Source organism: Prionailurus viverrinus, chromosome E3, assembly GCF_022837055.1.
Source record: "Prionailurus viverrinus isolate Anna chromosome E3, UM_Priviv_1.0, whole genome shotgun sequence".
Classification (NCBI taxonomy): Eukaryota; Metazoa; Chordata; class Mammalia; order Carnivora; family Felidae; genus Prionailurus; species Prionailurus viverrinus.
The window spans coordinates 39639688-39667642 of record NC_062576.1 but is presented as its reverse complement, the minus strand read 5'-3'; the positions used below and the strand labels follow the sequence as shown (position 1 = coordinate 39667642).

Sequence of the window (27955 nt, the reverse complement as noted above, 5' to 3'; positions counted from 1 at the left end):
AGCTGGTCTCACGGGTGCCATGTGCCAGTGTGAGTGGAGGGGTGAGGGGTGGCGGGAGGCGGCCAGGTCCCTGCAGGGGTGGGGGGCCCAGCCTGGCCACGGGCCCAGGAGCAGCGGGGAGCCACACTGAGTTTCCAGCGTCTGCTTGCCTTGCCGCCTGTGGACTCGAACCCCTCCCGCCGCGATGGAGGGAGGCAGGGAGGGAGGAGGAAGAAACAGCAAGACCCGCCAGAGGCCGTGGTGGCCCCGAGTGAGTCGACAGGGAGGGGAGGGGGGCTCTCCGCCTGGTGGGAAGACTTCGGTCTGGTGCGCCCACTCTCCCTATTTGGGGAACCAGGGCCCCCTTCCAGCCTTCCTCCCGGGATGTCGGGTGAGCAAGGGGGTTTGCTTTGAGGGGAGGCCGAGCCGTGCCCCTGCGGCTTCTCCGCTCCAGCAGGACTCTGCCTCCGCCGCCCTCGGCGGGAACCCCCTCATTTGGGCAAACGCCATCGGGCTGCTTCCCTCCCTGCCTCGGTTTCCCTGCTCCTCACTGGGGCCTCCCGGCGTCACCTCCCAAGTAAACTTCCCGCACCCCAGTCCTGGTCCCGGGTCGGCCTTTCGGGGACAGAGGTAGGACCGGGAGCGTCCCGGGGGTGACTAACGTCCTCCCGTAGTAAACTATCTTTCTGATTGAACCAACCAGAGAGGGCTCCGTGGTTTGTCACCCAAACCCGAATGGCGCAGACAGCTGGAGCGAGATTTAGGAGTGAAGGCCTGGATCCCCGGGGGACCGTGAGGGTGTCCAGGGAGCCACCCGGGGCCACAGAATGCTCTGCGAGGCATCGATTCCAACACGCTAAGGAGTTTATTAGAAAAGGGACAAGGTGGGGGACGGGGCCTGGCTCAGCAGATGGCCCCGGCTCTCAGGACTCCGTTGGGCTCAGGCCGGCTGCGGGAGCGTGGCCCAGAGCACAGCGAGGGGCAGGAGCAGCCGAGAGGGCTCCGGCCTGTGAGTGCTGCCGCGGGCCACCAGCGTCCGGATCCAGTTGAAGTGCCTACTGACGTCGGTGTAGACCCCGGGCCGGTTGGGTCTACCGCAGCCCGATCCCCAGCTCACGATTCCAACCTGAATCCACACACCTCTCTTTTCGCAGGCCAAGGGGCCACCGGAGTCACCCTGGGGAGCGGCGCGGGTGAGCCAGGCTTGGCGGGGCAGGGGGCAGGTGAGGGGCTGGCGGAGAGGCAGGGACAGCTGTGGCGACAGCGGGAGGGGCTGTGGAGCCGGGCAGACCGGGTGCACATCCTACCCCCCACCCCGGAAGTCAACAAGCCTCAGTTTTTGCATCTGCGAAGTGGGGCACTGGTCTCAACCCTCTGGGATTGACACACGGACCAAATGAGGCGTGGGCCGCCCTCGGGCTTGGGGCTGGGGTGGAGAGGGACACTCACGAAGCAGGAATCCTTGCCTCCTTGGGAATCGCCAGCGCACACCATGTCCCCCCAGATGTCGTAGCGGACCAGGGGCTGTGTGTACAGGTAGTTACACATGGTGGTGTTGATGATGCCGACCTGTACTTCCTGGAGGAGGTAGGGGGCTGGCAGCACTGCCCAGGGGTCGAGGGGACAAAGAAAGACGGCACCCTGAGCCTCTCTTCTGCCATCTGCTTGGGAGAGATGGCACAGGCCACGGGGGAGGGGGGAGGGACGAGGGTCCCTGGGGGCAGCAGCACCCGGCACGTCGTGGGGGACGGACCCGCTGCCGCAGCTCATCGCCGAGGCCCGGCTTCCCTGAGGGCGCGTGCGGATGGCAAGCGGCCCCCGAGCCGGTGGGGAGGTGCCGACACAGGCGAGCAGGGTTACGGTCACTGTGGTCCAGCTGCCCGTCAGGTGCTTCCAGGCCTTTCTTGGGGCCCCCGTGGCCCTCCTAGGGCGCGGCCTGATGGGGACCCACTCTCAGGTAAGGAAAGACTCGGCGGGGAGGGCTGCCCCTCCCACCCCCAGCAAAGCGCCGGGGAAGCGTCAGAGCCCGTCGTGAACCCAAATCTGTCCAATTCCGAGCCACCGGCTGATCCGTCCGAGGACGTCACGAGGATACCACGGTTAACGTGTAGGTGGAGCCTCTGGTCCGCCAGGCACTCTGCTGAGCCCTCAGGTAGGAACCTCTTTAAATTTCAGAACCACGCTCTGTGCTGGGAACCGTTTCACCTTGTTCTGCAGATGAGGAGGCACAGGCACAGGGGGAGGAGATGCCTGGCCTGGGGTCTCCCAGCCGGAAGGAGGGAGAGCTAAGTCTCCCAGCAGGCAAGTGGGGTGGCAGCCAGAGTCACCTGCTACCTTCTAGAAGGAGGCGGGAGCCTGGGGCCGGCCCTGACTACCTGTCAGCCTCGGGCCAGGGAGTCTGGTGGCTGGGTCCCTTGGTTCACACCCACTCAGCCCTTTGGGCCGGGAGAGATCTGCAGGGGGAGCAGGGGGACACTCTCTCCAGTCCCTTGTAGGGAAGGGACAGGACCCCAACTCTAAAGGAAGGCAGGGCCAGCGCGGGTTTCTCTCTCCGCCCTGCCAGTCCCCGATGTGTGACCTCGAGGACACGTTGTTCTCTCGGCCAGTGAGCCCCGGCTTCTCCACTGACTCCTTCTGGGACCTTACGGGCACTTCTGTACGTCTCTCCCTTTCCTCATCGAAAAAGCAGGTATAAAAATGGCCCCGCCTCATTCTCAGGTAAGGCCCGGAAGAGAGACCTCACCCTGCTCGGTCCTCAGGGTCCAGAGCCTAGAACAGTGCCGGCACGAGGCGCGCCCTCGAGGAGCCTTCTCTGCCATCACTGCTGAGGGAGGGGTGCTGCCGGCAGGGGCCAGGCCAGGGAGGAGCAGAGGGGGCCGCCCAGGCATAGGAGCCAGGCCCTGTGTGTGGCGCTCAGGACCCAGGGCACCTCGGGGCAGAGGTGCACGGGTGACGCTTCAGGCTGGCCCAAGGACCGCCCCCCACAGATTTAGCGGGGAGTCAGAGAAAGGAGATGCTTTGACATTGCAAAGACAGACAACGGGCTCAGGACTCCAGGCAAGGAGACAGGGTGGCAAGGCAGGTAGGTGCAGAAGGTATGGAAGAGCCAAAGCGGGGAGGCGGGATGGCTGGGGGCTGGGTGGGCACCCGTGCTGAGCGGAAAGAACGCACACAAAACCACTGAGGCCTTTCTAACGCGACCTCCGCCAACCCCGACACCCTTGCAGGCTGGGTGCGGAGCGCGGGCCTGGGCCCAGCTGGCCTCCCTCTCACTGTGGCTTCGGGCTCACAGTCTCTGGAAGGCAGAGGGAACGGGGTGTGGGGACAGGAGGTCCTGCCCTGGCCGGGGGTGGGGCAGGCACTGCTGGGCAGCCCCCAGGAGGGACCCAGCTGCACAGAGACCCAGGTGGGGGCTGCTGAAGCCGCTGTGGACGGAACAGACGGCGGACCCGCAGCCCCCCCTCCCCCACCCCCCACCTGCCCCCAGCCTCACCTTGATCTTCTCCGATGTTCCCCCAGCCCGTCACCCAGCAGTCAGTCTGGTTCTGGAACTCAGAGGAAGAGGCCGCAACACAGACGGGGTGGATGTACTTATTGTAGGTGACGGAGGAGGACAGCTTCAGCAGGGCGATGTCAGAGGATGAAGCCCCCAGATACATGGGGTTCAAAATGATCTCCTCCACCTGGTATCGGTTGTAGTAGGCCTCCAGATTCCAGACAGACGGTGAGGCAGACAGCTCGCCAAACTGCACCGACCACTCAAAGGGATCAGTGTGCCTGGCAGAGGAGGAGCGGGCGGTCAGGGGTCTTTACAGGAGGGAGGGGCCCTGAGCCCACCTGAGGTCTTAGGGCCTGAGGGCAGCAGCGTGCCTCCGCCTGAGGTGTGGTCACCTCAGCCAGGGGGCCGCTTCCCACAGCCGTCCTAAAAAGGAATGAATAGATGCACGGGACCAGACACTTCCCGTCACCACTGTTGCCGCAGGCCAGGCTCTGTGCCCAGAGCTCACCCACCTCGGTCCACCCCCTGGTGCACCTGCACTGGGGGAGGTGGGCTGAGGAGGGGGCGGCTGGTGCTGCCATCCGGGGAGAAGAGAAGACAGAAAAGAACACGACACAAAAGGGCACGGGAATGCTGTAAAGAACGTTCTGGAAAAGACGGAACAGGGTTTTCTCATGTGGCTGCGGCCGGGCCGGGGCTCGGGAGCATAAGAGAGCTGAATCCGCACGCGTCAGGCCCGGAGGACGCGTCCCCCCAACCCCGGTTCGGAGGGCCGCCCGCCCCCCCCCCCCCCCGACTCACTTTTCAAAGCAGTGCGCGGCCGACAGCACCCAGCGGCGGTTGAGCAGGCTGGCGCCGCAGTGGTGGGCGCCCCACAAGCGCAGACTGCCCTGCCACGGCCAGCGCCCCAGCTCCGAGTCCTTGCCGCCCACCACGCGCGTCGTCGAAACGGTTCGGCGGCCGCAGGGCCCTGGGACGGACACACGGGCACGCGGCTGAGCCGCACGACCCCGGCCGCCCCACCGGCCCGCGCGAACCAACGCGAGGGGCCCCTGGGAAAACGCGCGCGTCGGGGCCGCGCCGCCCAGGGACCGGGGGACCTCGCGCCCCTCCCCACGTGGCGCGCGGCCGCCGCCCCTCCCCACCCCTCCCCGGCCCCGCCCCCGGGGCCCGGCAGTTACACGTGAGCAACGACGAGTTCTCGAAACCTGGGCGGGGAGAGGAAAAGATGAGGCGCCCCTTGCGCTCCGGCTCAGGTGCCCTGCGCGGGGAGGCGCGCGTCCCGGGCGCCTTACCTGGAAACAGCTGGTCCAGATCCTGAACGGCTGGGGGGCCCGGAGGGGGGATGGCGGGCGGCCAGGTGAGCTCCCCGCGGTCTGCACGCGCCCCGGCCGTCCCCCACCACCCCTGGGGCGGCCCGCAGCCCCCGCAGCCCCCGCCTCAGCTCACCCTGTCCCCGGAGCCCCGCTCGCACCAACAGCTGCGCCAGCAGCAGCGCCCGGACGCGCGCGCCCATGGCCGCCTCTGCCGCCTCGCGGCGCCCCCTCTGCTTCCGCCCGCTCGGGGCGCCTAACCCCGGGGTGGGGGTGGGGGGGGCAGGGAACGCCCGCGACGCTGCCCCCCCCCCCCGCCCCCAGCGGGACCGGTCCGGGTCCGAGGGCTTCGAGCTGGGTACCCCAACCGCACCGTGCCCCCAGACGGTTCTGGTCTGCAGCCCTGGGATCCCGGCTGCCCGGCTCGTTGCCCCCCTTCCTCCACCCAGCGCTTCTTCGGGGAAGGGCCAAGGCCGGTCCCCACCAGGACCCCCGTGAGAGCAAGTCCTCACCCAGCGCCCGCTGGGGGCCTGGCGGTATTGGGCAGAGCCAGGAAGAGAAGATTCGTGTTTTCCCTTCTTGGAGAAGACTCGGGGAAGTGATGGTCTCGGGTCTCTTCCCCACCTGAGCCCACAGGCAGGCTAGTCCCTGCCAAGCCTGGCTGCCCCCTGGTGGCAGGCTCCCGCCCCCCGTTCCTCTCCTCCTCCTCCCCACCTCCCCCTCTCCCCCCTTCCCCACCTCCTCCAATTTAAATCTTGGAAGTTGAAACCCCTTTCTCAAACTTTCTTTCCTGCCCAGGTCCTTGGGGGAACAAAATGGCCCAAATGAGAGAGACACCCCCAGGCTATCCGTCTCCCAGTGTCCCCGTGACCAGTGACTCTCCTAAGCGAGGTTCTGGGAGGCTGTGCCTTCCTGGTGCCCCCGTCTGTGTCCTAAGCACTATCGGGGGTGTGGTGGGATTCACAAAATGATGAGTTTCCCAGCACTGGCTTCTGGGGTCCCTCCAGCCTGGACTAGGTGTCCCCCCTGTGGGAGCCCCGCTCCAGGGCCTGGCCCCACAACACGCTCAGCTGGGCCTGGGTGGTGAGCGCCCAAGGGATCGGGAGCAGGTGGCACAGGAGAGAGGGTTCCCCGCGGTGTCCTGGATCCAGGGCACCCTGAGAGAGACGCTGGTGACACCCGGGGTGCCAGGTGACACGAAACCTCCTCCAGAGGGTGAAGCTGGCCTGTCGGCACGCCTCCTTGACTTCACACACTGGGGTGTCTCCCGCAAGTCAGCTGCAGAGTGGGGGCTGCGGGCATGGGCTCCGGCAGATGGGCTCAGGGACAGGACGGGACCGGGTCCCTGGCACGGGGGCGGAGTTCCCTAAACGGTTCCCCTCTGTGGCCCTTGGCACCACAGCACTTGTAACTGGCCAATCTCCTGTGAGCTCCCTGCGGTTGGGGCCAAGTGTGGCACATGGCCCGAGTCACAGGGCCGGCGACTGCCTTCTGGTGCCTTACAGGGAGCCCAGGCAGTCCCTTGTCCACTGCACCCCGAGGGATGGCTGCGGCCCCAGGTCTTGCCAAAACCATCCCGGCTCTCCCAGTGCGCGACAGCCCCGCCCCTTGCCGGTCCCCTCCCCTAGTGAGCCCCGGGCTGGCTCCAGCCTGGGGTCGCCTCTCCCTGCAGACTCCTGTCCCAGGTCCCAGAGAGTTGCTCGGCAGGCTCCCTCACGGTGGGGCTCGGTGCTAACGTCACCCCTCAGCGAAGCTTCTCTGCTGGCTTCCCGTCTACAGCGAGCTTGCCGCCTCCTCCCCCTCGGAGGGCTGTCTCACTACAAGCCGCACTTCCTTCCCAGCCCTGTGAAGCGTCCACGGCCATCTGGTTTGTCGCGTGTGCATCTGCCCATTGGCTGCCTCCCGGGCCCGTGAGGGGCAGGCTTGGTGCCCGTGGAACCTAAGGGGTGATGGAGCAGTAAAGGGGGGGGGGGTGGAAGGAGACAAGGTAGACGGAGAAGAAGGGATGCAGGTTGGCGGAGCCTCTCCCAGGGTGGAGAGGGTCCCTGCTGTCACCGTCCTAGAGGGACCTCCGGGTCTCCTGGCCCAGGAGGAGTGCTGCGGGGGGGGGGGGGGGGGCGCCAGGGGGAGGCCAGTGGCCCGGGAGTGGCCCCTCCACGCTCCGTGGGGGATGTCTGCCCTTTGGGATACAGAGGCAGGGTGTGCAAAGCCGAGGGGGGTCCTGGAGGTCCCTGTCGTCCTCTCCTTCTCCCTATCCTTGCTGCCTCGCCTCCCCCCCACTCCCCCAGGCGCCGGCCCCAGAAGCAGCCTGGAGAAGGCGGGCGGCGGCAGCCAGAGTCCACGTCTGTGGTCACACGTGCAGGAGGGGCTCGCACTCGCCCCTGGCGTGCCTGGCGGGCCACCCAGCACGCTGTTCCAGCCGGCACGCGGCCGTGGGTGCGTGGCGAGCGCAGCGATGACCTCGGCGGTGAGCCCGTGGCTCTGGCGTGGATGCCGGATGCTACTGAGGATCCAGCTCGGGCTCCGTTCCCCCAGGGCCGGCTGCCAGGCGGGAGGCCCGCTCTTCTGCCTGGGGCTCGGGGCCATCCTTGGCCACAGCCCCCCCATCCCACCCAGCTGTGGCCATCCCAGCTGGGCCCCGGGGCTGGGGCTGGGAGTACCTCCCTGGCTCTCTGGCCATCAGGAGACAACCCTGACGGAGACATACAGGCCCTGTGCGTCCAGAGAAGGCTCCAGAGGGGGCTGCGGGGTTCAGAGGAGCTTGGCAGCAAGGACAGGGGAGGAAGCCCTGGAGGGGCGGGGTGGGGGGGGCCAGAGGGGGAAGGGTTCTCAGCATGCTGCCTGCAGGGAGGGAGCCCCTGCCGGAGGTGACCCCTCGGCTGCCCGTGGGCCGGGGTGGGGACGCCCGGGACGGAGGCTGAGGGTCCCGCTGAAAGGGGCCCAGCCTGCGCTCGTCTCCTCCCATCCCCTGCCCTGGTCGTAAACTGCAGGGGCGTCCAGTCACTCGCACCCCGGCCTCAGGTCCCAGCCCTGTGTCGCCTCCTCCAGCTGCCGGCTCACACGTGGCCCCTGGAGAGACAGGCTGGGGAAGGAGGGCGAGAGCCAGGCAGAGAGCTCAGCCTGGCTCTGATGTTCATACTTGGGGTGATGTGGATGCACCTCCAGCCCTGCCATGACCCCACCGAGCCTGGGGACGGGGCTGCTAGAGCGAGCGGGCTTGGGCAAGCCCTGGAGCTTGAAGTCCTCGGTTTCCCAGTCTGAGAAAAGCGGGAACATTAGTAACGCGGACCTCTGAGGGCTGCCGTGAGCTTGTGGTGACACCCTGGGGGTAAAGCTCCCACAAACAGGAAGTGCATTAAAATACACCCTTCTGGGGCCCCGAGGCACGAGGCATGGGGCGGGTCACCCATCCTTCTGCCGGCTTGTCTTTATTGCCTCTCACATCGACAGGCCTGCAAAGGCACCAACCCAGCACGGGGGGGGGGGGGGGGGGGGGGGGGAGGGGGGGGCTGCGAACCCCAGTTCCGAGAGCCCCAGAGACCCACCACAGGAGCCCCCGGGCGTGGGTGCACCCTGGGACTCAGATGTGACTGGTGGGTGAGGAGTGGGGAGACCGGGCTCTGTCCCCAGGGGCTCACAGGCTGGCAGGGCGGGCAAGGGAAGCTCGAAGCCCATGGGGGGTGCTCGAAAGGTGGGGCCGGGCCGCGGGCCAAGGGGTCTGAAGTCGGGGAGATGTGGGTAGGGGGTGGTTTCCTGAGGGAGAGAGGCCAGAGAGCATCCCTGAGGACAGAGGGTGGGTGGCCGGTCAGGCGAGGCCCAGGGAGACGAGCGTGTCCCCCAGCAGATACAGAACCAACATGGCAGGGAAGAAGATCCCGGCAGAGATCGGAGAGAAGTTTCTGGCGTCCGGTGCTGAGCCCTGGATGGTGTTGACAATCCACGCGGTGTAGATGCTGACGTTGATGTACACCCCCGGCCTTTTCGGGAGGGCGCAGTCATGTCCCCAGCTCACTACGCCTGCCTGGGTCCAGACTCCACCAATGTCGCAGACCAGAGGCCCTCCGGAGTCACCCTAGAGAGGAAGAGGAGTCCAGAAGGGTAGGGCCAGAGGGGCTGGGCTGCTCCCGGGAGGAAGTTCCCAGGGGCCTCCCCAGGCCCACCAACCTCCCTTCCACACTGCCGGCTAGGTCTAGTGCACGGAGGGTCGGTGGGCTGGGTGTTTCTGGAAGGCAGCAGAGGTCTGGGAATTAGGGGTCAAACCCCTGGCGGATGGAGCACCATATTCTCTAAAGAAAACTGCATTTCAGAGAAGGGGCCCTGAGGAGCACTTCTGTGCCGCTAACAAAGTTGCTTGGGTTTTGACGAAAAAGTCTGTGGTAGTACTAAGGGGGCACGTGAGATGAACTGTGTTTTGCTTATAAAAGCAGACAAGGAGGGGGCGCCTGGGTGGCTCAGTCGGTGAAGCGTCCGACTTCGGCTCAGGTCACGATCTTTCAGTTTGTGAGTTCTAGCCCCGCGTGGGGCTCTGTGCTGACAGCTCAGAGCCCGGATTCTGTGTCCCCCTCTCTCTCTGCCCTCCCCGACTTGTGCTTGTGCTCTCTCTCTCTCTCAAAATAAATAAACAGTAAAAAAAAAAAAATTAATAAAAAAAAAGCAGACACGGAAAGACCAAAGCAACCCAGACCAGAAGCGATGTTGCCCCTGAGGACAAGAAGCGATGTTGCCCCGAGTGTTATTTTTTTTGGAGAGGAAAAAGACATTTCTGGCCCCAAAAGAAAAGGCTTTAGGGAGAGAAAATACGGTCACGATTTGTTTAAGCGTGTTTGCAAGTATTTCACGTTCTGATAATATTGGTGGGATATTTAAAGCAAGACCCGGTCCAGGAGCTTTTTTTTTTTCCTTTTCAAATTGCCTTCGGTATGTATGTATTTGAGAGAGAGAGAAGAACATGAGCAGGGGAGGAGCGGGGGGCGGGGGGGAGGAGAGAGAGAGAGAGACGGAGAGGTAGAATCCCAAGCAGGTTCCACGATGTCAGCGCAGAGCCCGATGCGGGGCTCGATCCCACGACTCTGGGATCATGACCTGAGCCGAAATCAAGAGTCGGACACTCAACCCACTGAGCCCCCCGGGCGCCCGACCCTGGTATTTCAAACGACGTTGCCCTCCTCCACCCTGGGAGTCCTCGGGGGTGATGGGGAGTGGGAGACCCCGGCCCCCGCAGGGGGGTGGCTTGCTCACCCCGCAGGCGTCCTTCTGGCCACTCTCGAAGCCGGCACAGAGCATGTCCTGGAGGATGACGGGCCCCGGGCTGACGGTGCCGGAATTCTCCAGATAGTAGTGGTTACAAGTCTGGGTGTCAATGAGGGGCAGGTACAGCTCCTGCAGGGTGAAGGGTGGAGGCAGCGCTGCGGGGTGGGGGGGGGGGGGGGAGCAGAGCAGAGCTCAGAAGGGAGGTGACCGCCTCCTGGCTCTCAGCCGCTGCTTGTCATTTCTGCCTGTCACTCTTCTGCTTCTCGAGGCGCGGGGACCTGCGTTTGTGTCCGGGAAAGCCTGGCAGGAAGAGCCGCTGCCCCCCTCCCTCTGGCAGCGCATGTCAGGGGTGTGGAGCCCTCCCCGGCGGCGTTGGCCTCCCTCCCCGGGCCCGGGGAGCGGGGTAAGCCGGACGCACTGTGGGGTGCAGGGCAAGAGCCGAGACCCTGGCCAGAGAGTGTGGTCAAGTCGCTTCCACCAAATGACCCTTCTCTTCTTGGCCCCCTAACGCTCAGGCCAAAAGCGGGTTGAGTGTGGCCTCTGAAAAATTCATGTCTGGGGCGCCTGGGTGGCTCAGCAGGTCGAGCGCCCGACTCGACCTCGGGTCCGGTCACGATCTCGTGGGGACGGTGCGGAGCCTGCTTGGGATGCTCTCTCGCTCGCTCTCTCTCTCTCTCTCTCTCTCTCTGCCTCTCCCCCACTTAGGCGCGCTCTTCTGCTCTGTCTCTCGATACGTAAATAAACTGAAACAAAATTCGTGTCCGCACAGCACCTCAGAAGGTGACCTTCTGTGGAAATAAGGGCTTTGCAGATGGATCAGTTGAGATGAAGTCATGCGGGATCAAGGTGAGACAGAAAAGGATAGCACACAGAGCAGAGGCCGTGGGAAGGTGGAGGCGGATCCCCGGGGGATGTGGCCATGAGCCAAGGAACCCCAAGCATGTCCCGGAACCACCAGAAGCTGGAAGGAGCTTCCCGGCTCCTTCCCTGGAGCCTTCAGAGGAAGCCCGGCCCTGCCAGCATCTTGACGTCAGACCGTGGCCTCCTGAACTGTGAGAGAACAACATTTCTGTTGTTTTAAGCCCCCCCCCCCCCCCCGGTTTGTGGTAGTCTGTGATGGCGGCCAAGGACAAGGTGACATTACAGCATGGCGCTGACGGTGGTGATGGCTGCTGGCCCGCCGCGTATCGAGAATTCACTCTTGCCCGGCCCTGCCGGGAGCTCCCGAAATGCCTCACTCCATGTAACCCTCACGTTAGCCCCGCGAGGTTAGCCCTGGAAGCTCTACTTGTCCAAGGGGGGGAAGCCACAGCCCAGCGGGGCTGGTGGAGGTCACCCAGCCAGGACTGAGGCCAGGCGAGCAGGCCCTGGGTCCCAAGCCACGAGGGCAGGGGTCGTGTGTAAATTCTGCAGACATGTAAGGGGCACCGGCACTGGGCAGTCAGAATGTTCCGGGCCCCAGCCTGGGCCAGCATTCCAGAGCTCTGCCGGGGCCTGGTGTTCGTCCTTTGGTTACGGTGTGCTGGGAGGGCAGACCGGGGAGCCTGACGGAGGGTCTGGGGCGGCAGGCTGCCCATTCATGGCAGCATTTCAGTGGCTCCCCTCCGCCGTGTGCAGGCTCCACGTTCGTCCTGTATGAGTGTGGTGGCGGGTGCGGCCAGCCCTGGGGAGGGGGGAGGCCCTAGGCCCCGTCAGCATTGGTCCCCACCCAACACCTGCCACACGCTCGGGGTGTCCTTACGTATATTTGTGGCGACGTTCCCCCAGCCGGTGACCCAACACCAGGTGCCGTGACCCAGAGAGTCTCCGGGTTCGGGGAGGCAGACTGGAAGGATGAGGTCAGTGAAGGTGACAGGTGCGGCCAGCCGCACCAGGGCGACGTCGGCTCTGTTGTTCTCCTCCCAGTACTCGGGGTGCTTGATGAACTGGGCCACCGCGCGGAGCTCCTGGGGCTCCCCGGCCTGGGGGTAGGAGGAGATGGAACCCAGCAGCACGAAGTAGGCGGACAGGGGCTGCTTCCTGGAGATGGGAGAGTCGGGGTGGGGGGGGTGAGGGCTGTGCCAGGGTCCCATGGGCGGGGACCGGGGACGATCTTGAGTTGAGGGTCCTGATGCTACAGATAGACGGCTTTGCGAGCTGTGCGCGTGCCAGAAATGAGAAGTGCCCCGCCCAATCCTGGGACCACCCCTGCCGGACACCCACGCCCCCCTCTGGCGACTGTACCCCAGGCCCAGGAGGTGGTCACCTGCCCAAATGCTGCCCAGCTAGTGAGCGGTGCACTTGAGGCCTTGGCCTCTCAAGGGATGTTTCCGTGTGGGGGCCTTTGGTTTCTGGGAAGCGAATCATTTCTTGGCGGGTGGACGATGGGAGGGCCGGACGGTCTGTCTCCTCCCTCCCTCCCCCGCCCCCCGCCGCCGCCAGTGCCCAGCCTTGAGGACAGAGACCATCCTGGGTGGATAAGTGACGACCCTCCTCCGCCTGTCTCCAGATGGGCAGAAGGCTGTGGTTCACACGGAGAAGGGAGGGGAAGGGCAGGTCCCGGCCACCCCGGCACACGCCTGTGTCCCCCCAAAGATACTCACTGGTCGAAGCAGTGGGCTGCAGTCAGCACCCAGGCCTCGGTGATCAGGGAGCCCCCGCACACGTGCTGTCCGTGCTCCCTCAGGCTGACCTGCCACGGCCACTGGCCCGGCTGGGCATTCTGCCCCGACACGATGCGGCCTGACACGTGTGGGCGTCCGCACACTGCGGGGTGAGTCCACGGGCCGCTTATGCGTGGTCCCCTCTGGGCTCCCCTGGCCCTGCAGACCCACCCTCATGTATCCCTGCTGCTCGGGGGGTTGGCACCCGGTCCCTTCTCCTCAGGCCCCACGAGGTGCAATTCTTTGTGACGTAGGACCCCGTGCTCCAGGGGAGGACTCGGGCGGTGCCCCGCAGCTGAGCTGGGGGAAGCGGGAGCTGGGGCCCTAAATGGCTCCTGGGACAGCCCGAACGCGGCTCGGTACGGTACGGGTGGACGCTGAGGTCTGGGGTGGCTGAATGAGGGTCCCCTCCCCCCCCCCTCCCCGCGTCTGGGCTCCTTGGAGGACCTGCCCCGCACAGGCTATGAGGCGCGGGCCGGGGATCACACATCGGCTGCACCTGCCCCTCCTCTCGGCACCCCGATATTCGTCCTACCTGAATCCAGGCCTGTCGCGCTGGCGTTCACCAGGGAGAAGTTGGGTGGGAGAGCAGGGGGACTCCCCTGCAGAGCCACGGAGAGGAGGGAGAGCAGGCTGGCGGCGAGGGCCGGCGACATGGTATGTCCCAGCCACCACTTCCGCGGCGGGCCCTTGGGGTCAGAGTCCTCAGACACTCAGGGGGGAGAAGATGGCCGCAGCCAAGCCCAGGTTCTGGGCTTGTCCTGGGGTGTGGCTGACTCCTCCGCGCCTTGCCCTTGGGGCTCGGCTCCGCACTGCTCCTGGGCACAGGGTCCTTGGCCTCCGCCACGTCTTCGGCCAGACGCTCGGGACCTTCCCTCCCCCGCCCTGGCCTCACTGGCCTCGCGGCACCAACCGCGCCACCACTCACGGGGCTGGCACCGCTTCCCGTGTTCTGGCCTGTGTCCCGCGTGTCACATGCCTCCCGAGTGCGCTATTATCCCCCTATGCGGCAGAGGAAGAGGAACTCCCGTGGTATAATGACTCACCGGAGGCCGTACAGGTGAGAAAACCACATACCTCTGTGCTCTGTGCTGGGGCGTCTGGTGCCCTGGGAGGGGGAGGGGCGGGAGAGGAACCGCAGACCCGAGGTCACACCCCAGTCTGCCCCCTCGGCCTTCGTGTTCACCCCGGGGCTCGGAAGGGCCCGAGGTGGGGCCAGGATGCCTGCAGAGTGAGAGGGGCCCGTGATCCACGGGGGTAGAGCAGCGAGGAGACGCCCCTGCTATCTCTCCCTGACCGCAAACAGCAAGCGCCTGGATGGCCGCTGCGCTCCCCTCGCCTCACCTCTGTAAAGCCCCGTGGGTGGCCGTGGCTGAGAAAGCAGAACCGACCAGCCTAGGGCGCCGGGCAGGGAGGGATGCAGGACACTTTCCCTGGTGGCTAAGTTTTCTCCTTCTCTCCACAAGCAGCCGTCCTTTCTGAGGCCCCCCGCGCCACCTGGCCTACGCGCACCTCCCTCTCCAGAGGGTTCATTCCCCCTGGGGGGCCATGGTGGGGCTCTGAGCAGCCCCAAATACCTGATTTAGGTCAAAATCATGTTCAGTGAACGCTTTGGCATTACTGCCTTTCCCACCTACCTGATCTCTTGATTTCTGAGGGGAGAAATGTGAACTTCCTAGTATCTGGAGTATTAAGAACTTAAAAAAAAAATTTTTTTTTTTTTTTTTGCTTGATGTATTTCATAGCTCTGTTATTGGGGGCATAAGGGCTCATGCCTCATGTCTTTTCAGTGGCTTGTGACGTGTCAATGTAAAAATGTCTGTATTTCATTCCTTTTCCCCCCAAAGTTTATTTATGGGTTTATCAACCCCATGAACAGTGAGTGAGATCATGACCTGAGCGGAAACCAAGAGTTGGACGTTTAACCAGCTGAGCCGCCCGGGTGCCTCCCCCCCCCCCCCCCCCCCCCCCGCCACCCCGTATTTCATTCTTAAGTCTTGGGTTCATTTTCATCTCGTGGGCAATTTTGTCACCAATTTTGTCACTATATATATATATATATATATATATATATATATATTTATATTAAAAAATTGGAATTTACGTGCCAGAATACTCATACAATAGGAAAGCGCTTCTGTTAACAGTATTATCGATTTTTGTGCTTGCAAAAGAAGCTTAATATGACTCCCCGATGCCTTATGAGGATCAAGGCACATCCTGCCTGCTTGAGATTTTTTTTTCCTTTAGTTTCGTCCCAGAAATTCCGTTTGAGAACCCCTAGATTAGCAGAATTATGTAAGAGCCAGAGTAAAGCTGATTTAAGGACGTCACAAGGGGACTTATCATCATCACAATGAGTGTTGCTTAAAACCCACACCCACTCAATAACCCTTTTTGTGTTCACAGGTCACTGGTCAACTGCTGAGTGTGAGACTGAGGAGGTAAAATACACACAGCCTTGTGCTGGGGTTGGAATGTTTGTCTCCCCTCCCCCCCCCCCCCCCAAGTTCATATATCGGAATCCGTAGGTTGAAGCCCCAGGTGATGTGTTTAGAGGTGGGACCTTTGCAAAGCAATTAGGTCCGAAGGGTGGAGCCCTCATGAGTGGGATCAGTGCCCTTACAAGGCCACGTGAGGACACAGGGCAATGGCAGCAGCTATGAACCAGGAAGGGGCCCTTCCCAGACACCTTGACCTCAAACTTCCAGCCCAGGAACTGTGAGAAATAAATATTCGTTGTTTATGAGCCACCCACCCACTTTATGGTATTTTGTCAGCCAGCAAAGCATTTGACTCAGAAATGATGTCACATCCCTCCTCTTCTACGTCGGCTCGTCCCGTTCCTCGTGTCTGCCGAGCTCGTGGTGGGAACTCGGTCTCCCCGTGGACTTACATAAGCTAGGCCAGTTCACAGTCCCGGACAGATGCCTGGGACATCTGGTGCCAACATCAGGACACCAGTCTGCTGCCGGGGAGTCTAGAACTTGGCCTTCTCTTTGTCGTTTCTCAACCCTTGATTTTATTTTACTTAACACACTTCTTGGTTTGTATTCATTTTTTTATGTTTTATTTATTTTTGAGAGAGACAGAGAGCGCGCGAGCAGGGGAGGGGCAGAGAGAGAGAGGGAGACACGGAATCCGAAACAGGCTCCAGGCTCCGAGCTGTCAGCACAGAGCCCGACGCGGGGCTCGAACCCACGAACCGTGAGCTGAAGTCAGACGCTCAACCGGCTGAGCCACCCAGGCGCCCCTTTTCCTGCCTAACTCTTGTTTAGTGTTTGTGAACACTCTCGCAAGAGCTTTCGAAGCATACCAGTTGGCGTCCTCCAAGCTGTCCACTGCTCCGTGTATTTATTCCCTCCGTTTTCCTCGAAGCCGGTCCCTGTATTCAAACAGATCGTTCTGGTGCGTGTGTGGATTTTCCTCCAATGTTGCTTTATCCTTAGTGGCCGTGCAGTGACAACAGGTTAAGTGAACAGGCCTAGGATGAACCGACCCTCGACCAGGTCCTAGGAAATCACCTCTGAGCCTTCACAAAGTCTTGCTTGGAAAGAGCCTCTTTGTAGACCGGGAGCCTTGGGCCACTCCAGATACTTGATGCTAATAGCACAGTTGATGGGACCGCCTCGGGCCACACTGCGTCACTTGGACCACAGGAGGTGCTTTAGTCTGAGGACTAGGGTTAGCCACGTGGGCTGTCCACCCTGCCTCTGTCACGGAGCCCCAAGGATAAAAACTCCAGACACCCAGGCTCACATGAGCTTCCCCGGCCGGCACCCCTTCACATCTGTTGTCACGCGTCATTGCTGGGAGAATTAAGCTCTGCCCATCTGACTCCATTGCTAAGGGGAAGCTGGAAGCTTCCACCTGGTCTCTCCTAGACTCTGTCCTCCACGCCTTGTACCACTGCAGTGAACCATCACCATGGGGATGACAGCTTCTCTAGGTCCTGTGAGTCCTTGTAGTGGATCAGTACTCTGAGGGCGGTCCTGGGGGCCCCAGTTCAGTTGTTCACTCACATCTATAACTCAAGAGACAACTTGATGACTTTGGTGCCCTGCACCAGTGCCCAAGGACGAGGCAGACTGTCGGTAGGCTCTGTGGGGCTGGGTGGGGCCAGCTGGGAGCAGCAGGGAGGCTGGGAGCCCTCCAGGTGGCCCACATCAGGCCATTTCACTCGGGCTCCTGGAAAGGACCGTGGCTTTTAGCAGCAGCCCAATACCGCCAGGCCCCCAGCGGGCGCTGGGTGAGGACTTGCTCTCACGGGGGTCCTGGTGGGGACCGGCCTTGGCCCTTCCCCGAAGAAGCGCTGGGTGGAGGAAGGGGGGCAACGAGCCGGGCAGCCGGGATCCCAGGGCTGCAGACCAGAACCGTTTGGGGGCACGGTGCGGTTGGGGTACCCAGCTCGAAGCCCTCGGACCCGGACCGGTCCCGCTGGGGGCGGGGGGGGGGCAGCGTCGCGGGCGTTCCCTGCCCCCCCCACCCCCACCCCGGGGTTAGGCGCCCCGAGCGGGCGGAAGCAGAGGGGGCGCCGCGAGGCGGCAGAGGCGGCCATGGGCGCGCGCGTCCGGGCGCTGCTGCTGGCGCAGCTGTTGGTGCGAGCGGGGCTCCGGGGACAGGGTGAGCTGAGGCGGGGGCTGCGGGGGCTGCGGGCCGCCCCAGGGGTGGTGGGGGACGGCCGGGGCGCGTGCAGACCGCGGGGAGCTCACCTGGCCGCCCGCCATCCCCCCTCCGGGCCCCCCAGCCGTTCAGGATCTGGACCAGCTGTTTCCAGGTAAGGCGCCCGGGACGCGCGCCTCCCCGCGCAGGGCACCTGAGCCGGAGCGCAAGGGGCGCCTCATCTTTTCCTCTCCCCGCCCAGGTTTCGAGAACTCGTCGTTGCTCACGTGTAACTGCCGGGCCCCGGGGGCGGGGGCGGGGGCGGGGGGTGGGGAGGGGCGGCGGCCGCGCGCCACGTGGGGAGGGGCGCGAGGTCCCCCGGTCCCTGGGCGGCGCGGCCCCGACGCGCGCGTTTTCCCAGGGGCCCCTCGCGTTGGTTCGCGCGGGCCGGTGGGGCGGCCGGGGTCGTGCGGCTCAGCCGCGTGCCCGTGTGTCCGTCCCAGGGCCCTGCGGCCGCCGAACCGTTTCGACGACGCGCGTGGTGGGCGGCAAGGACTCGGAGCTGGGGCGCTGGCCGTGGCAGGGCAGTCTGCGCTTGTGGGGCGCCCACCACTGCGGCGCCAGCCTGCTCAACCGCCGCTGGGTGCTGTCGGCCGCGCACTGCTTTGAAAAGTGAGTCGGGGGGGGGGGGGCGGGCGGCCCTCCGAACGGGGGTTGGGGGGACGCGTCCTCCGGGCCTGACGCGTGCGGATTCAGCTCTCTTATGCTCCCGAGCCCCGGCCCGGCCGCAGCCACATGAGAAAACCCTGTTCCGTCTTTTCCAGAACGTTCTTTACAGCATTCCCGTGCCCTTTTGTGTCGTGTTCTTTTCTGTCTTCTCTTCTCCCCGGATGGCAGCACCAGCCGCCCCCTCCTCAGCCCACCTCCCCCGGTGCAGGTGCGCCACGGGGTGGACCGAGGTGGGTGAGCCTGGCACAGAGCCTGGCCTGCCAGGACCGTGGGCTCGGGGAAGCTATTTTGACCGCACCTGCCTAGTCCTGTGGATCTGTTCTTTTTTTTTTTTTTTTAAGTTTTAGAGAGAGCAAGAGAGTGCACAAGCACAATGGGGGGAGGAACAGAGAGAGGGAGAGAGAGAGAATCCCAAGCAGGCTCCAAGTTGAGTCTGCCCGATGCGGGCCTCAAACCCACAAACCTTGAGATCGTGACCTGAGCCGAAATCAAGAGCTGGACACTCAGGCTGAGCCACCAGGGTGCCCTGTTCGTTCTTTTTTAGGATTGCTGTGGGAGGTGACAGGCCGGTTGAGTGACCAGCCAGATCCGACCTCAGGGAAGGGCCCTTCCTGCCCATCCCCGCCTCCCCCGGTCCCCGCGTTCTGGGATTTTGGCCCATCTTCTCTGGGCTGCCATCATTTCTACACTGGGCGCAGTGGCCCGTGAGAGGAAGTGCTAACCGTGTCCAGGATGAGCCCTAGCAGCACCCCTGCGGCCCCGCCTCAGGGCATGTCTCCCCTCCGCCGTGTGTGCTCAGGGGGCCCTCCCTCCTCTGAGGACCCTCACCAGCTCTCTCCTCCCTCGCCAGACACAAAGATCCCTCGAAGTGGACGGCGCAGTTTGGTGAGCTGTCCTCCAGGCCAACTTTCTGGAAACTGTGGACCTTCTACCATCGGTACAGGGTGAAGGATATCGTCGTGTATCCCCAGTTCAGTGGGACTTCACTCAAGGACATCGCCCTGCTGAAGCTGTCCTCCTCCGTCACCTACAATAAGTACATCCAGCCCATCTGTGTTGCGGCCTCTTCCTCTGAGTTCCAGAACAAGGCTGACTGCTGGGTGACTGGCTGGGGGCACATCGAAGAAGGTCAAGGTGAGGCTGGGGGCAGGTGGGGGGTGGGGCAGGGGGGGCTGCGGGTCCGCCGTCTGTTCCGTCCACAGCGGCTTCAGCAGCCCCCACCTGGGTCTCTGTGCAGCTGGGTCCCTCCTGGGGGCTGCCCAGCAGTGCCTGCCCCCCCGCCCCCCGCCAGGGCAGGACCTCGTGTCCCCACACCCCGTTCCCTCTGCCTTCCAGAGACCGTGCGTCCGAAGCCACAGTGAGAGGGAGGCCAGCTGGGCCCAGGCCCGTGCTTCCCACCCGGCCTGCAGGGGTGTGGAAGTTTCTGGGGTGGGCTCCTCAGAAAGGCCTTGGGTATGTGGGGTTTTTTAAATTGAGATTTAACTCACAAAATCTAAAATTCACCATGTTGAAGCATACGGTTCAGTGGTGTTGAGTGTAATCACGGCTGTGCAACCATCACCATCGTCTGGCTCCGGAACATTTTTACCATCTCAGACTGAAACCTCATACTTCCTGGCCTTTACTCCCAATACCCCGTTTTCCCCTGGCAATCACCCATCTGCTTTCTGTCTCAGTATTTCCGGACTGTGGACATTTCATAGAAATAGAGTCCCACAGCGTGTGGTTTTCTGTCCCTGACTCCTTCACTCAGCATATTCAAGGTTCGTGTGTGGTCTAACACGTACCTGTACCCCGTTCTTTGAGGTTTGGTTCACGTAATGTTAAATTAATCATTTTATTCCTTTTTTAAAAAAGTTTTTGCAGTTTTATTTATTTTGAGAGAGAGCGAGCGAGTGAGAGCATGAGCAGGGTAGAGACAGAGAGAGGGAGAGAGCCCCCCAAGAAGGCTCCACACCGCCAGTGCCGAGCCGAATGTGGGGCTCGAACCCAGGACCGCGAGATCGTGACCCGAGCCAAAATCAGGAGTTGGACGCTTAACTGAGCTGCCTAGGCGCCCCTAAATTAATCATTTTATTATTTTTTTAATGAATCATTTTCAAGTATACAGTCCCGTGACATTTAAGTTAGTATGTTCACGGTGTATAACCATGAACTCCATCAAGTTCCAAAACATTTTCATCCCTCCCAGAGGAAATCCGACAGTCACTGACCAGTCACTCCCCCTTACCCTCTCCTTCCGGCCCTTTGGCAGCCACTAACAAGCCTTTTGTGTTGATGGATATACCTATTCTGGATTTTTCATGTAAATGGATTCATACGTTATGTGACCTTCTGTGTTTGGCCTTTTTCATGTAGCATGGTGCTTTAGAGATTCATGGGTGTTCTAGTATGTATCAGAGTTTTCTTCCTTTTTATGGATGAATAATAGTTCATCCTATGGATAGACCACAATGTATTCATCCATTCTTCCATTGATGGACTTTTGTGTTGTTTGTGCCTTTCGGATACTGTGAATAGAGCTGTTATGAACATTCATATACAAATTTTTATTTGAACACCTCTTTTCAGTTCTTTTGTGTATATATCTAGGAGTGCAATTGCAGAATCACGTGGTAATTCTATGTTTAACATTTTTTAAAATTTATTTTCAGAGAGAGAGAAATCGGAAGGGGCAGAGAGGGAGAGAGAGAATCCTAAGCAGGCTCTGCACTGTTCGCACAGAGCCCGATGCGGGGCTCAATCTCATTAACCGTGAGATCATGACCTGAGCCGAAATCAAAAGTCGCACACTTAACCGACTCAGCCACTCAGGCGCCCCTGCCCATTTTTAATTTGAGTTGTCTTTGTTGTTGAGTTGTAATAGTTCTTTATGTATTCTAGATACTAAACCCTCATCAGATACACGATCTGCAAATATCTTCTCCCATTGTGTAGCTCTCTTTGCTGCACTTTCTTGCTAGTATCTCTTGATGCACAAAATTTGCAAAATTTTGATCAACCTCCAATTATTTTTCTTCCGTTGCTTGTGCTTTTGATGTCAGGTCTAAGAAACCACTGTCAGATGCAAGATCATGAAGATTTACTTGCATGTTCTTGCAGAGTTTTATAGTTTTAGCTCTTATATTTATGTGTCTGATCCATTTTGAGTTGATTTTTGTACATGGTGTGAGGTAGGGGTCCAACTGCATTATTTTGCCTTTAGATACCCAGTTGCTCCAGCACCGTTTGTCACAGAGACTCCTCTCCCCAATTGAATTGTCTCAGCATCCTTACTGATTGACTGTAGATGTGTGGGCTTATTTCTAGACTCTGAATGGTAGTCCATTGGTGTGTATGTTCATCCTTGTAGCAGGACCTCATTGTCTGATACCTGTAACTTTATAATATATTGAAATCAGGAAGTGTGAGTCTTCTAACTTTGTTCTACTTGTTCAGTAGTGTTTTAGTTATTTGGGCCTGTTGATACTCCATATAAATTTTAGGGCCAATTTGTCAATTTCTGCTAAAAAGAGCATTGGGGTTTGGAAAGAGATTGCATTGAATTTGTAGGTTGCTTTGGGGAAGCATTGCCACCTTCATTATATCATATCTCCAATCCATAAATAAGGGATATATTTCCATGTATTCAGGTCTTCCGTTTCTTTCAGCAGTGTTTTGTAGTTTTTGTTAATAAGTCTTTGATCGCCTCAATTAAATGTATTCTATTTTCTTATTTTTGATGCTTTGTAAATGAAACTTCTTTTTTTTAAATGTTTATTTTTAAGAGCGAGAGAGAGCGCAAGCAGAGGGTGGGGAGAGGGGGGTGGAGACACAGAATCTGAAGCAGGTTCTGGGCTCTGAGCCGTCAGCATAGAGACCGACACGGGACTTGGACCCACGAACTGTGAGATCGTGACCTGAGCCAAAGGCCAAAGTCAGACGCTCAACCAGTGGAGCCACCCAAGTGCCCCAGTAGAATAACAGGCTTTTGTGGTTTGATCTTGGGTCCTGTAATTTTGCTGACTTCATTTATTAACCCTAGCCCTCTTTAAATGTATTCATTATGATTTCATGTATACACACACACACACACACACACATATATATATATGTGTACGTATGTATGTAGATATGGATGATCATGTCATGTATGCATAGAGATAGTTTTACGTCTTCTTTTCCAATTTGGATGTGTTTTATTTTTCTTGCCTAATTGCCCTGATGGGAACTTCCAGAAAAATGTTAAATGAAATGGCAAAAACTGGCATCATCATCTTGTCCCTGATCCCGGGGAAAGCTTCCCGCCTGTCCCCATTCAGTGTGATGTCCGCTGTGCGTTTTTCACATCTAGTGTTTATCGTGTTGAAGAAGTGCCTTCTATTCCTACCTAGCTTATTGAATGTTTCTCTAATGAAGGAATTTGGATTTGCCAACTGCTTTACCAGCATCCGCTAAGAGGAGCCTGTGGGGTTTTTTCCTTCATTCTATTAGTGTCTGTAGTACGTTATATTGATTGGTTTTTGTATGTTGAACCGCGCTTGCATTCATGGGATAAATCTCACTTGCTCGTGGTATACAGTTCTTTTGCTATGCTGCTAGGTTCCGTTTGCTCGCATTTTGTTGAGAATGTTTGCATATATGTATTTTTTGTATATATGCCTTTGCATATATATATACACATTACTATTACTATTATTATTACTATTATTGCATTAAGGATATTGGTCTGTTGTTTCTTTTTCTTGCGACGTCCTTGTCCGGGATTTGGTGCCCCCATAATGCTGGTCCCAGGGAATGAGTTAGGAACTATTCCTTCTTCTCCGATTTTTTGGAAGAGTTTAAGAAGGATTGGTGTTCATTTCTTCAGGGGTTTGGTAGAATTCACCACTGAAGCCATATGGCCTAAGGCTTTTCTTCATTGTGAGGTCCCTGACTACAGATTTCATCTCTTACTGGTGTGTTCAGATTTTCTGTTTCTTCCTGAGTGAGTTTTGGTAGTTTGTGTTATCTAAGATTTTGTCCATTTCATCCGCCTGATCTAATTTGGGGTATAGCTGTTTCCCTTATAGTCCTCATTACTACTGTAAAGTCTGTAGTTATGTCCCCACTTTCATAATCAGTTTTGTTGATCTTTCAAAGAACCAAGTTTTGGTTTAACTGTTGATTTTCTCTATTTTTCTATTCCCTACCTTGATTTCCTCTATTCTCTATTATTTTCTTCTTTCCTTCTACTTTTGAACTCAGTTTGCTTCTAGTCCCTTAAGCCGTAAATCAGGGTATTGGTTTGAGATTTTTCTCCTGTATTATTGTGGACATTTCCAGCAATACGTTTATTTCCTTCTGAGCACTGCCTGCACTGAATCCCGCAAGTTTTGCTGTGTCATGTGTTCATTTTCATTCATCTCAAAGTGTTTTTGAATTTTCCTTGTGATTTTTTTCTTTGATCCTTTGGTAAAGAATATGTTGTTGAATTTCCACATATTTACAAATTTTTCAGTCTGTCTTCTTTTACTGGTTTCTAGCCTCAGTCCACTGTGGTTGGAGAAGATGTTTTGTATGATTTCAATCTTTTCTAGTTTATTGCAACTTATTGTGTGGCCTGACATATCGTCTATCCTGGAGAGTGTTCATGTGTACCTGAGACGGGTGTGGATTCTACTGTTGGGGCAGGTGGTTCTGTAAACTTCTGTTAGGTCTAGTTAATTTATAGTGTTACTCAGGTCTTCTGTTTTCTTGTTGATCTTTCTGATTCTATTCATGATTTTTTTAAATGTTTATTTTAGGGAGACAGAACGCAAGCAGGGGAGGAGCAGAGAGAGAGGGAGACACAGAATCCGAGGCGGACTCCAGGCTCCGAGCTCTCAACACGAAGCCCGATGTGGGGCTCGAACTCATGAAACCGTGAGATCATGACCTGAGCCGAAGTCGAGCATTCAACCGACTGAGCCACCCAAGTGCCCTTGATACTATTCATTATTAAAAGTTGAGTATTGAGGGGCACTTGGGTGGCTCAGTCGGTTGAGCATCCGACTTCGGCTCAGGTCACGATCTCACAGCTTGTGAGTTCGAGCCCCGCGTCAGGCTCTGTGCTGACAGCTCGGAGCCTGGAGCCTGCTTCAGATTCTGTGTCTCCCCCTCTCTCTGCCCATCCCCTGCTTGCTCTCTGTCTGTCTGTCTGTCTGTCTCTCTCTCTCTCTCTGAAAAGTAAATAATAAAACATTTAAAAAAATAATAAAATCTTTTTTAAAATTATTTTTAGAGAAAGAGAGTGCAAGCCGGAAAAGGGGCAGAGGGAGAGAGAGGGAGAATCTTAAGCAGGCTCCACGCTCAGTGTGGAGCCCAAAGTGGGGTTCGATCCCACGACCATGGGATTGTGACCTGAGCCTAAATGAAGTCTGATGCTCAACCACACAACCGACTGAACCACCCAGGGGACCCTGGATTCTCTATTTTTAATTCATGCCAATTTCTGCCTTTTAATTGCAATTTAATCCATTTAACTCATTTCCATTAAAATTAACTACTGATAAGTAAGGATTTACTTCTACCATTATTCCATTTTTTCTCTGTATCTTGTCACATCTTTCAATATCTGTATCTGTACTTTATATCTTTTTTATTTCCTCTTTTTGTGTTTCATTGATTTTTATTAGTGGTCTGTGTTGATTACCTTCCCATTTCGCGTTCTGTGTATTTTCTTAGTGGTTGACCTGGGGATTACGATTAACAACTTAAATTTATTGTTTAAAAATTTTTTTTAAACTTGATTTTTTTTTTAACTTGAGAGAGTGAGTGCGAAAGTCGGGGAGAGGGGCAGAGGGAGAGAGAGAGAGAGAATATGTTAAGCAGGCTTCACGTTCAACACAGAGCCTGACGTGGGGCTCGATCCCACGACCCTGGGACCATGACCTGAGCCAAAATCAACAAACGCTTCACCAACTGAGCCAGCCAGATGCCCCAACAAGTTAAGTTTATAACAATCTATGTCGGATTAATAGCAACTTAGCTTCAGTAGTACACAAAATTCCGTTCCTTACGCAGCTCTTTCCTCAGAGATTTAGAATTGTTGTATGCACGTGGGGCGCCTGGGTGGCGCAGTCGGTTGGGCGTCCGACTTCAGCCAGGTCAAGATCTCGCGGTCCGGGAGTTCGAGCCCCGCGTCGGGCTCTGGGCTGATGGCTCAGAGCCTGGAGCCTGTTTCTGATTCTGTGTCTCCCTCTCTCTGCCCCTCCCCCGTTCATGCTCTGTCTCTCTGTGTCCCAAAAAGAAATAAACGTTGAAAAAAAAATTAAAAAAAAAAAAAAGAACTGTTGTATGCACGTGTCTTAAATTATAAAGGAAGGGAAAGAAGTGATAAACCAAAGCCATAATAGGCCTGGCTCTCCTATTTACCCCTGTGGTCACCTTTACCAGAGCCCTCTCTTCCTATGAACGGACACTGGCCAGGGTCCTGAAGACCTCCCTTCCTCCCTTTTCTGTTTCTAGTAAGGCAGGTCTGCTAGGGACGAACCTTCTTGGCGTTTGTTTATCTGAGAATCTGTTCATCGCTGCCTCATTTTCTGAAGGACAGCCTGATAGAGAATTCTGATACAGATACAGAATAGATTCAGAATTCTCGGTCGCCTGTTTGATTCTTTCGGCCCTTTGAATGTGTCATCCCGCAGCCCCCCCCCCCCCCACCACCACCACCTCCAGGGTATCTGAGAAGAATGTGGCTGTTAATCTTGGTGGGGATCTTTGATGTGACATGCATGCAGCTTCTCTCTTGCTGTCTCCCGGAGTCTCCCCTTCGATACTTTGATGAAAATGTATCTCCAGGTAGATCTCTTTGTGTTTATCCTGCTCGGGAATTGCTCAGCGTCCTCAAGACAGGGATTCATACCTTTTGTCAAATCTGGGGCATTTTCGGGGCACCTGGGTGGCTCAGTCGGTGAAGCGTCCGACTTCGGCTCAGGTCACGATCTCGCGGCCCGTGAGGTCAAGCCCCGCGTGGGGCTCTGCACTGACAGCTCAGAGCCTGGAGCCTGCTTCGGATTCTGTGCGTGTGTGTGTGTGTCTCTCCCTCTGCGCCTCCCCTGCTTGCGCTCACTCTCTGTCTCTGTCTCTGTCTCTAAAATAAATAAACGCGAAGAAAAACTCTGGAGCGTTTTCAGCCTGGATGCTGCAGATGAAGTATGTTAATCCTCCACCATGTCGGTGTCAGCCCCGCCCCCTGAGCGTGCTGTGGCTGAGGGACCTCCCCGGTGGCCCAGCTAGGGGCTGTCATCTTCATTCTCCAGATGGGGACACTGAGTTTCAGGGAGAAGCGGTGACCGCCCGCCCATCCCTTGGGTCCTTCTGTGACATCGTTCATCGCCCATCACGTGAAGGGTGCTGGGCTGGGGGCAGAGGCGTCATCGAGAGCGATGTCCCGGACCCTGTGGGGGCCCCGGGGAGCCCACCCCCCCCTCCACCCTCCCCCTGTCCCAGATGGCAGGGGAGGGGCCGAAGCTGTCCTCTTCCTCTCTCTCACCCTCAATCCCTGGCAGTTCTGCCGCCTCCTTACCGTCTCCAGGAAGCACAGGTGTCCATCATAAACAACTCCAGGTGCGACTTCCTGTTCCGACGTCCCGGTTTCCTCACTTATGACCCGGGTGACATGATTTGTGCTGGCTCTGAGAATGGCCAACGTGACGCCTGCAAAGTGAGTACGCCTGCCCCCACCAGGGCCTTGCTGGACCCGGGCACCACCCCTCCCCACCTTGGGCCTGGGAGCAACCCCCCTGGTGCCCACCAACCCACCCGAGTTTATTCATGAGAAAACAACCATGGGCCTTATTTCTCCAGCTTGTACAACAAGCATTAATTGTTTTGCCTTCATTGTATCACCTTTGATTCTCCCCTGACCCCTGGGGGGGAGGGAAAGGGGCAATTTGAGACCGATGCCCACTCTGCAGATGCAGAAACTGAGGCTCGTTCGCTTCCGGGGTGGGGGGTAGGATGTGCACCCGGTCTGCCTGGCTCCACAGCCCCTCCCGCTGTCGCCACAGCTGTCCCTGCCTCTCCGCCAGCCCCTCACCTGCCCCCTGCCCCGCCAAGCCTGGCTCACCCGCGCCGCTCCCCAGGGTGACTCCGGTGGCCCCTTGGCCTGCGAAAAGAGAGGTGTGTGGATTCAGGTTGGAATCGTGAGCTGGGGATTGGGCTGCGGTAGCCCCAACTGGCCCGGGGTCTACACCAACGTCAGTGCGTATTTTGACTGGATCCAGACGCTGATGGCCCGCGGCGCCCCCAGGCCAGTCCCCTCTCGGCTGCTCCTGCCCCTCGCTGTGCTCTGGGCCGGGCTCCCGCAGCCGGCCTGAGCCCAACGGAGTCCTGAGAGCCGGGGCCATCTGCTGAGCCAGGCCCCGTCCCCCACCTTGTCCCTTTTCTAATAAACTCCTTAGCGTGTTGGAATCGATGCCTCGCGGAGCATTCTGTGGCCCCGGGTGGCTCCCTGGACACCCTCACGGTCCCCCCGGGATCCAGGCCTTCACTCCTAAATCTCGCTCCAGCTGTCTGCGCCATTCGGGTTTGGGTGACAAACCACGGAGCCCTCTCTGGTTGGTTCAATCAGAAAGATAGTTTACGGGAGGACGTTAGTCACCCCCGGGACGCTCCCGGTCCTACCTCTGACCCCGAAAGGCCGACCCGGGACCAGGACTGGGGTGCGGGAAGTTTACTTGGGAGGTGACGCCGGGAGGCCCCAGTGAGGAGCAGGGAAACCGAGGCAGGGAGGGAAGCAGCCCGATGGCGTTTGCCCAAATGAGGGGGTTCCCGCCGAGGGCGGCGGAGGCAGAGTCCTGCTGGAGCGGAGAAGCCAGAGGAGCACGGCTCAGCATCGCCCCCTGGAGGACAAGGACACCGGGCGTGGGCTTCTCTCCAAGCTGGAGCACCCCTGGTGAGGCCGGGTGGAGGGGGGCAGCCTCGGCCTGGCCCAAGCC

General features: G+C 58.7%; 4 protein-coding genes and 1 long non-coding RNA gene across 26 annotated transcripts; 3 read left to right on the top strand and 2 right to left on the bottom strand.

Moving 5' to 3' along the window:
* Positions 1-825: 825 nt before the first annotated feature.
* LOC125154587 (testisin-like) lies at positions 826-5199 on the bottom strand. Of its 6 annotated transcripts, XM_047839077.1 has the most exons (7): positions 4928-5199; positions 4774-4803; positions 4660-4686; positions 4280-4448; positions 3473-3756; positions 1429-1583; positions 826-1156 (listed from the first exon to the last, which is right to left on the bottom strand). In XM_047839077.1, exons 1-7 carry the CDS (start codon positions 4992-4994, stop codon positions 920-922), a joined length of 969 nt encoding a protein of 322 aa, XP_047695033.1. In that variant the 5' UTR covers positions 4995-5199; the 3' UTR covers positions 826-919. The 6 variants fall into 6 exon arrangements, with proteins under 6 accessions (XP_047695033.1, XP_047695031.1, XP_047695034.1 ...); XM_047839075.1 differs by having other exon boundaries at positions 4660-4803; XM_047839078.1 differs by lacking the exon at positions 4660-4686.
* LOC125154590 (uncharacterized) lies at positions 4712-7774 on the top strand. The gene is made up of 2 exons (XM_047839083.1): positions 4712-4838; positions 6571-7774. Exon 2 carries the CDS (start codon positions 6797-6799, stop codon positions 7772-7774), a length of 978 nt encoding a protein of 325 aa, XP_047695039.1. The 5' UTR covers positions 4712-4838; positions 6571-6796.
* A 756-nt stretch (positions 7775-8530) lies between these two features.
* On the bottom strand, positions 8531-13351 carry LOC125154588 (serine protease 27-like). 2 transcript variants are annotated; one of them, XM_047839081.1, is made up of 5 exons: positions 13219-13351; positions 12624-12786; positions 11783-12060; positions 10030-10196; positions 8531-8863 (listed from the first exon to the last, which is right to left on the bottom strand). In XM_047839081.1, exons 1-5 carry the CDS (start codon positions 13337-13339, stop codon positions 8597-8599), a joined length of 996 nt encoding a protein of 331 aa, XP_047695037.1. In that variant the 5' UTR covers positions 13340-13351; the 3' UTR covers positions 8531-8596. The 2 variants fall into 2 exon arrangements, with proteins under 2 accessions (XP_047695037.1, XP_047695038.1); XM_047839082.1 differs by having other exon boundaries at positions 10030-10170; positions 11783-12002.
* On the top strand, positions 12680-15785 carry LOC125154591 (uncharacterized). Of its 2 annotated transcripts, XR_007147846.1 has the most exons (4): positions 12680-12793; positions 12938-13743; positions 15093-15127; positions 15464-15785. It is a non-coding gene; the product is annotated as an uncharacterized LOC125154591 (long non-coding RNA). The 2 variants fall into 2 exon arrangements; XR_007147845.1 differs by having other exon boundaries at positions 15093-15785.
* An 86-nt stretch (positions 15786-15871) lies between these two features.
* LOC125154760 (testisin-like) lies at positions 15872-27428 on the top strand. 15 transcript variants are annotated; one of them, XM_047839353.1, is made up of 8 exons: positions 15876-17306; positions 17431-17460; positions 17548-17574; positions 17789-17957; positions 18110-18244; positions 18865-19148; positions 26525-26679; positions 27026-27428. In XM_047839353.1, exons 1-8 carry the CDS (start codon positions 17240-17242, stop codon positions 27332-27334), a joined length of 1176 nt encoding a protein of 391 aa, XP_047695309.1. In that variant the 5' UTR covers positions 15876-17239; the 3' UTR covers positions 27335-27428. The 15 variants fall into 15 exon arrangements, 13 of the variants coding, with proteins under 13 accessions (XP_047695318.1, XP_047695317.1, XP_047695310.1 ...); XM_047839362.1 differs by having other exon boundaries at positions 15872-17306; positions 17431-17574; positions 26583-26679; positions 27026-27152; XR_007147919.1 differs by having other exon boundaries at positions 15873-17306; positions 17431-17574; positions 26551-26679; positions 27026-27152.
* The last annotated feature ends 527 nt before the right edge of the window (positions 27429-27955 follow it).

Bases quoted from the DNA above. Each gene is read 5' to 3' on its own strand.
- LOC125154590 (XM_047839083.1), top strand. From the start codon at position 6,797: ATGCAGGTTGGCGGAGCCTCTCCCAGGGTGGAGAGGGTCCCTGCTGTC.
- LOC125154760 (XM_047839349.1), top strand. From the start codon at position 17,240: ATGGGCGCGCGCGTCCGGGCGCTGCTGCTGGCGCAGCTGTTGGTGCGA. The intron at 17,958-18,109 runs GTGAGTCGGGGG...CGTCTTTTCCAG, and splicing joins GCCGCGCACTGCTTTGAAAA to AACGTTCTTTACAGCATTCC. The intron at 18,245-18,864 runs GTGGGTGAGCCT...CTCCCTCGCCAG, and splicing joins GCGCCACGGGGTGGACCGAG to ACACAAAGATCCCTCGAAGT.
- LOC125154588 (XM_047839081.1), bottom strand. From the start codon at position 13,339: ATGTCGCCGGCCCTCGCCGCCAGCCTGCTCTCCCTCCTCTCCGTGGCT. The intron at 12,787-13,218 runs GTAGGACGAATA...CTCACCCCGCAG, and splicing joins CGCGACAGGCCTGGATTCAG to TGTGCGGACGCCCACACGTG. The intron at 12,061-12,623 runs GTGAGTATCTTT...TCCCATCTCCAG, and splicing joins GCAGCCCACTGCTTCGACCA to GAAGCAGCCCCTGTCCGCCT.
- LOC125154587 (XM_047839075.1), bottom strand. From the start codon at position 4,994: ATGGGCGCGCGCGTCCGGGCGCTGCTGCTGGCGCAGCTGTTGGTGCGA. The intron at 3,757-4,279 runs GTGAGTCGGGGG...CTCCTCTGCCAG, and splicing joins GCCGCGCACTGCTTTGAAAA to GCACACTGATCCCTTTGAGT. The intron at 1,584-3,472 runs GTGAGGCTGGGG...ACCCCTGGGCAG, and splicing joins GAACATCGGAGAAGATCAAG to TGCTGCCAGCCCCCTACCTC.